Source organism: Labeo rohita, unplaced genomic scaffold (genome assembly GCF_022985175.1).
Source record: "Labeo rohita strain BAU-BD-2019 unplaced genomic scaffold, IGBB_LRoh.1.0 scaffold_30, whole genome shotgun sequence".
In the NCBI taxonomy this organism is placed as follows: domain Eukaryota; kingdom Metazoa; phylum Chordata; class Actinopteri; order Cypriniformes; family Cyprinidae; genus Labeo; species Labeo rohita.
Genome location: NW_026129217.1, coordinates 5,518,083 through 5,525,588, shown reverse-complemented (window position 1 = coordinate 5,525,588; position 7,506 = coordinate 5,518,083). Strand labels below are relative to the sequence as shown.

Sequence of the window (7,506 nt, the reverse complement as noted above, 5' to 3'; positions counted from 1 at the left end):
TAAAACACAGATGAGCCAAGTAATAGTAGTCCCTAATCCATTCAGTTATGAATTGTGCTGAATTCAACAGAGACTTTTGTCATTTTTGTCAAAAGACTTAAGACCTTTTTGTCCAGCTGAGTGTCTAGGCTTCCTGAGCAATGCTAAACAAAAACTATTCTTCCGGCATATACCATGATTGAGAGCTAAATGTAGAAGCTTGGATATAACTGAAAGTATGAAAATACAAATTGATCAAGTAGAGATTCCACTATGGTATACCATAGACTACAGTAAGGAATATGAGTGCTTTGTTAAACCCACAGGGGTTGTGAATGTGGGACAATTTAAAGGAAAATGCAGTGTCGTTTGGAATTTGGATACAACAATATATCGAAATGTTGATAATTCTAAGGACTTTCCACCCCTTCGGGCATCAGGAACAAGGAAAGGAGAACAAATAAGGCCAGCTAAAACCTGTAGAAATCAAACTATATCATTACCCGATACAGACAAGTATAAGGATCAAACTATAGCTGTCACGAATCTGGTCGGTGCTCCACGGACTACCCACCACCAGATGTCTCTCTCACCTCTTTTTACTCCCTGGCCGTTACGTGGCATCCTGGACTGCATCTCCCATCCACCACCGCGCTGATTACGTCAGCCCCCATGACTAATCAGGCGCCCCATAAAACCCCCGGACTTCCTTGTACCGATCGCGGTTTGTTGAGTGTTTAGTGATTATTTCCTAGTGTTCCAAGTGTTTCCTAGTTTCTTCGTTCCCTTCTGACCTTCGCTCTTGTTTTTGGACTACTCTCTCTCGGATCGCCCCTCTCGGATATTGTTCGCCCCTCGTTGGACTCACGCCTGCCTTACTGACTCCCTTTGTGTTTCGTCTTCATCATTCCTGATTGTACCTGTGATTACCCTGCCTGCCTGACCATGTATCTGCCTCGTCCATTAATAAAAAGCATGCATATGGATCCGCTCGCCTCTCGTCACTCTCTCATCGTTACAGAACAAACCGCCACCACAGGATCCAGCAGCTCCACCCCCGGACAATCAGCCGATACGGACACAGACAGAATTCTCTCCCGGATCAAACAGAAAACACACACACTCGAACATTATACCCGTGAGTTTATTTCAATTGCTAATTATTCCACTCTCCCGGACTGTATTAAGATTGAGGTGTTTTGTGACGGCGTGAACCAGCCCCTCCGTGCGCGACTAAGACGCAAGGGCCCGCGCTCGTCGCTGGAGGCGTTTCTGAACTTTGCGTTTTTGTGTGTGGGTTCGCCGTGCACTGTCGGGGTCGCGGAGAGGGAACGCGACAACGCGGTAATGGCGACCGCGCGTCCCACTCGCAAACTAGCGGTCTTGCCGGATCATGATGCCACAAACAAGTTTGCCGCCTGGATCGCTCGAGAAATGGCGGCCGTGTCAGAGCGCGCTCATGCTATGGCGGTGTCAGCAGAGCCCACGCACAAGATGGCGGCCGCGCCGGAGCGCGTTAACGCGGTAGCGGCGACAGCGGAGCCCGTTCATACGATGGCGGCGGCGCCAGTGCGCGTTCACAAAATGGCGGCGACTGCGGAGGCCGTTTGCAAGATGGCGGCGGCGCCGGCGTGCGCTCACAAGATGGCGGCGACGGCGGAGCCCGTCCACAAAATGGCGGCTATCACAGAGCTCCGTCACGTCACAGCTGCCATACAAGAGCCATTCAAAGGTACAGTTACATTTCCTGAGTCAAGTCAAGTTTCCGAGTCTAGTCTAGTTGCAGCTGTAATTCCTGAGTCAACTCAAGTTTCCAAGTCAAGTCAAGTTGCAGCTGTGTTTCCTGAGTCAAGTCAAGTTTCCTTGCCGAGCCAAGTTGCAGCCGTATTTCCTGAGTCAAGCAAGTTTACTGCTGCTGTTCCTGTGTCAAGTCAAGCTGGGGCTGTGTTTCCTGCATCAGGTCAAGTCAGAGCTGCTCTTCCTAAGGCAAGTCAAGCTAAAGCAGTTCTTCCTGTTTCAAATCAAGCCAGAACTGTAGTTCCTGTGTCGAGTCAAATTACAGCTGTCGCTTCTGTTTCAAGTCAAATTACAGCCACGCCAGAGCCACTGCACAAGATGGCTGCCACGCCAGAGCCACTGCACAAAATGGCCGCCGTCTCCAAGCCGCTCCACAATATGGCTGCCATTCCAGAACCTGTGGTCAGGGCCCGGACGCCACCTGTGGTCATGATGGCCCACGTGCTGGACACACCCCTAATGACAGTACGGGCAGCTAAAGTGGCGCTCCTTGTTGCGGCGGCTACCCCTGAGTCAAGTCAAGACACAGAGTCAAGTCAAGCCAAAGCTGTCGTTCTCCATGAGTCAAGCCAAGTCACAGCTGTTCCCCACGAGTCAAGTCACGTTATAACTGTTGTTCCTGAGTCAAGTCACGTTACAGCTGTTGTTCCTGAGTCAAGCCATGTTGTTCCTGAGTCAAGTCAGGCTACAGCTCAAGCTTCCAAGTCCAGTCAAGCTTCCAAGTCCAGTCAAGCTTCCGCCATCATCCCTGAGCCCGAGTCTGCACTGCTCAAGAGGGCCGCCACGCCAGTGCTTGACGCAAAGATTACCACTAACGCCACGTCAGCCCAGCCAGCGCCTGCTAACGCCACGTCAGCCCAGCCAGCGCCTGCTAACGCCACGTCAGCCCAGCCAGCGCCTGCTAACGCCCCGTCAGCCCAGCCAGCGCCTGCTAACGTCACGTCAGCCAGGCCACAACCGGTCAAGGTCATGTCTGCCTCTTCTGAACCTGCACCAGCTGCTGTTTCTACTAAGTCAAGTCAAGTCACAGCCAAGTCAAGTCATGTTCCAGCTGTTCCTACCAAGTCAAGTCACGTCACAGCCGTTCAAACCAAGCCAAGCAAGGTCACAGCCGTGGCTCCCGGGTCAAGCAAGGTCACAGTCGTGGTTCCTGAGTCAAGTAAAGTCAATGATCTTCACAAGCCAGTTCAAGCCACCGCTGGTCTTCACGTATCAAATCAAGTCACCGCTGATCTCCAAGAGTCAAAGTCCAGTCACGTCCCGCCTGACGGCCCAGAGTCCAGTCACGTCCCGCCTGACGGCCCAGAGTCCAGTCACGTCCCGCCTGACGGCCCAGAGTCCAGTCGCGTCCCGCCTGACGGCCCAGAGTCCAGTCGCGCCCCGCCTGACGGCCCAGAGTCCAGTCGCGTCTCGTTTGACCGCCCAGAGCCTTGTCACATCATGTCTGCCAGTGTGATGGCAACCGCAATCCTCAGCATCTGGGCCGCAAGCTACGCTCCAGAGAACTTGACGACGACTCCAGAAGTCCTACCCGTCGTCAAGTCTGTGCCAGAGGTCTCGTCTGACCTCCCTGAGCCTTGTCACGTCATGTCTCCTAGCGTGTTGGCAATCGCCATTCTCAGTGTGTGGGCTGCACACTCAGCTCCAGAGGTCTCATCTGTTCGCCAGCCAACTCCAGAGCTCCCGTCTGATCTCAAGTTTGCTTCGGAGGCCCTGTCTGACCACGAGACAGACCCAGAGGCCTCACCAGTTGGAGAAGCCGCGCCAATGCCTCCTGAGGTGTCAGCTTCGGCTGTAGATCCTCCTAGGGAGGCGGCGTTCTACCTCAAACTCTCTGCTTCTCCCCTTATTCTGTCTGCCTCCTCTGTCTCTACTGTTCCTAGGTCCCAGGCCATAACGCGGTTTCCTGCTCCAGAGGTCCCGTCTGGTCCCAAGTCTGCTCCAGAGGTCCCGTCTGGTCCCAAGTCTGCTCCAGAGGTCCCGTCTGGTCCCAAGTCTGCTCCAGAGGTCCCGTCTGGTCCCAAGTCTGCTCCAGAGGTCCCGTCTGGTCCCAAGTCTGCTCCAGAGGTCCCGTCTGACCTCAAGTCCGCCCCTGAGGCCTTCCCCGTAGGAGAAGCTGCGCCAATGCCTCCAGAGGTGCCAGCGTCAGCTGTGGAACCTCTTATGGAGGGGGCGTTCACCTCAATACTCTCTGCTTCTCCCCTTCTTCTGTCTGCCTCCTCTGTCCCTGTTCTCCCCAGGTCCCAGTCCATGACAGAGCCACCTGTTCCGCCCCGGAGAGCTGCGGCACCTCCTGTTCCGCCCGGAGAGCTGCGGTACCTCCTGCTCCGCCCGGGGACTGCTGCGCCTTCTTCCCCTGTTCTGTCTGCCTCCTCTGTCCCTGCTTTCCCCAGGTCCCGGATTGTGACGCGGGTTCCGGCTCTGCCTGGAGGGCTCCCAAGCCTCCCGCTCCACCCCCGGCTCCGCCCTGGAGGACGCCAGTGCCCCATGCTCCGCCTCCGGCTCCTGCCTGGAGGGCTCCCAAGCCTCCCGCTCCACCCCCGGCTCCACCCTGGAGGGCCTTTGCCCAGCCAGTGCTGCCTCAGTCTCCTGGCCCCCACCGCTCCCCTGGACTGTTTTTCTGTTGTTTCTGTTGGAGCGTCTGGAAGCCGCTCCTTGGGGGGGGCTATGTCACGAATCTGGTCGGTGCCACGGACTACCCACCACCAGATGTCTCTCTCACCTCTTTTTACTCCCTGGCCGTTACGTGGCATCCTGGACTGCATCTCCCATCCACCACCGCGCTGATTACGTCAGCCCCCATGACTAATCAGGCGCCCCATAAAACCCCCCGGACTTCCTTGTACCGATCGCGGTTTGTTGAGTGTTTAGTGATTATTTCCTAGTGTTCCAAGTGTTTCCTAGTTTCTTCGTTCCCTTCTGACCTTCGCTCTTGTTTTTGGACTACTCTCTCTCGGATCGCCCCTCTCGGATATTGTTCGCCCCTCGTTGGACTCACGCCTGCCTTACTGACTCCCTTTGTGTTTCGTCTTCATCATTCCTGATTGTACCTGTGATTACCCTGCCTGCCTGACCATGTATCTGCCTCGTCCATTAATAAAAAGCATGCATATGGATCCGCTCGCCTCTCGTCACTCTCTCATCGTTACAATAGCATTAGCCGTTTTTTTTTGGATTTGTGGAAAAAGAAAACTTTTATCTGCCTTACCCCTAGGATGGAGAGGAAAATGCACTAGAGTACGATTAATACAAGAAATCCATATAATAGAATGGGATTCGGAATCCTCATTGGGGAAAAATGAAACAATTATTCACAGAGTTAAGAGAAATTATATGCCAGATCCTAAAGTATATATAGATTCAATAGGTCAACCCAGAGGTGTGCCGGATCAGTTCAAAGCACGAGATGAAGTCAAATCAGGTTTTGAATCAATATTTATTTGTATTTCGCAAAATAAAAATACAGAATGGATAAATTACATATACTACAATCAACAAAGGTTCATTAATTATACCAACAAAGCATTAGTTTCTTTAGGAGAACAATTAAATGCAACCAGTAAAATGACATGGCAAAATAGATTAGCCCTTAACTGGATGCTAGCAGACAAAGGAGGGGTATGCGTCTTATTCGGAGACCAATGTTGTACGTATATCCCCAATAATACAGCACCAGAAGGAACATTTACAAAAGCCATGACCAAACTTAAGGAATTACAAGTAGAAATGGCAACTAACGCTGGAAGAGACGAAAAAACATGGGATTGGTTTAATTTAAAATTAGGATCGTGGGAAGCATGGTTAGCAAAATTAAGAATACTCTTGGGAGTGACAATCGGCATAGGAGGATTATTATTTTGCTGTATACTACCATTATTAAAATCCCTAATTATCAAGGCCACAGTTAAACAAATGGACATGTCAAGGTATCATGATGATGAAAAAAGGAATCTGAATCAACATGAATGTTATCAGGACTTGCTTTACAGAACAGCTTTGCATTTACAACTGGCAGATGAGGTTTCAAATTCTTCTGATGAAGAATAAGACAAATGTATCTGTAGTCTAAATCTTTATATTATGCATGTTTTATTTCAGTATTATATGGTGCATGTCTTAGTTTGGTTTCTCTTTGTTAAGTATTATTCTTATGTACTCTTATTTTTATTGTTATATATATGTATTCTACATGACTGTGATAACCACAGGCAAGGCTGAACCAACTGCACTCACATGCTTTAAACAATTTATATTAAGTTGGAAAAGTAAGTTAAGGTGTCAGGGTCTTTTACTCCCTTCTAGCCAAACTCATCCAAAGGATAAGAGGGGAGATGTTTGGCCCTGGCATCTTCCGGAGTGCCATGGCGTGATTTAGTCAATTGGTAATGAAACATAGTGAATTTATTTTGTCACTAGGTAATAATAACTGAAAAACTGGATCTTGACACAGCACTCGAGAGAAAGTGAGACGTAAACGTCTCAAAGGGGGAATATGAGGAAGATTTTATTAACTAAAATATAAAGGAATCATGTACAAATTTTACTATTATAATTATATAGTTCTACCCTATATATTCTGCTGGGCCAGCATATCCTGTGTTATTGTAGGTACTGGTGAGACCATGCTATAGAAAATGGAAAAACACATCCTGTCATTTTTGGGGGTTTACTAGTGAGACCATGGTATAGAAAAACATCATAGTGGTTACTCCAGGAACCCCCAATAACTCAGGTCGACATGTTTACGTGAGAAGACCAGTATAAAAAGATGTCCTCAACCAGGATCAGTTTTCTATAGACAACTCAGCTTGACTGCTTCAGCAATAAAGTCTATCTTTTGGCATCAAAACCTAAGACTCGAGTACTTCTTCATCGGGGAAAGGGGGAAACGACAACAAATGCTGCCTGTGTCAAAAGAGTGAGACGACAGTGTTCTGAGTAAAAGAGGGACTAGAAGATCTTCAAATTCTTTATAGAACTCTGAAGTTAGCCCATCAGGCCCAGGAGCTTTATTATTACGTAAAGCTTTAATAGCCGATTTAACTTCTTCTTCGGTCACAGGCTTATTAAGCATCTCTTTTTGTTCATCTGAGATTCTGCGTATGTTCAGACCACTCAAAAAACTCTCCATATCAGTCTCACCTGAAGAGTCTACCTCCGACCTATACAGCTTCTCATAGAACAACTGAAAAACCGGTTACACTAGAAGGGGTGTGCATAATACTGACATAACACCTTTGTCATCATGACATGACACATGTCATGAATATGAAGGAGGTTTTATGCATGTTTATGACACGTGATAAAGTGTCATTTGCTCAGTTATGTTATTTTAAATGCAAATATGACATTGTTTGAGATGCCTTTGTTATGACAACTTGACATAAACCAATACATCATAACCTGTCAGTGTCTTTGTCATGACAATTTGACATTAACAAGACAATTTTGTACTATTTGAAAGCTATATATGTTGGAAATATATGACCCTGAACCAAAAAAACAGTCTTAAGTAGCACGGGTATATTTTTAACAATAGCCAACAATACATTGTATGGGTCAAAATTAATGATTTTTCTTTTATGCCAAAATTCATTAGGATATTAAGTAAAGGTCACGTTCCATGAAAATATTTAGGAAATTTCCTACCGTTAATATATCAAAAAATTATTTTTGATTAATGATATGCATTGCTAAGAACTTCATTTGGACAAATTTAAAGGCGATTTT

At 48.2% G+C, this 7,506-nt stretch overlaps 1 protein-coding gene across 1 annotated transcript; it reads left to right on the top strand.

Moving 5' to 3' along the window:
• Positions 1-515: 515 nt before the first annotated feature.
• On the top strand, positions 516-6,956 carry LOC127160174 (proline-rich protein 36-like). The gene is made up of 3 exons (XM_051102824.1): positions 516-3,753; positions 3,844-4,085; positions 6,887-6,956. The coding sequence occupies exons 1-3, from the start codon at positions 925-927 to the stop codon at positions 6,954-6,956; spliced, it is 3,141 nt and encodes a 1,046-aa protein (XP_050958781.1). The 5' UTR covers positions 516-924.
• The last annotated feature ends 550 nt before the right edge of the window (positions 6,957-7,506 follow it).

Coding starts and splice junctions, on each gene's coding strand:
- LOC127160174 (XM_051102824.1), top strand. CDS start 925: ATGTATCTGCCTCGTCCATTAATAAAAAGCATGCATATGGATCCGCTC. Junction 3,754..3,843: donor GTCCCAAGTCTGCTCCAGAG/GTCCCGTCTGGT, acceptor TCTGCTCCAGAG/GTCCCGTCTGACCTCAAGTC. Junction 4,086..6,886: donor CCTCCTGTTCCGCCCGGAGA/GCTGCGGTACCT, acceptor GCGTATGTTCAG/ACCACTCAAAAAACTCTCCA.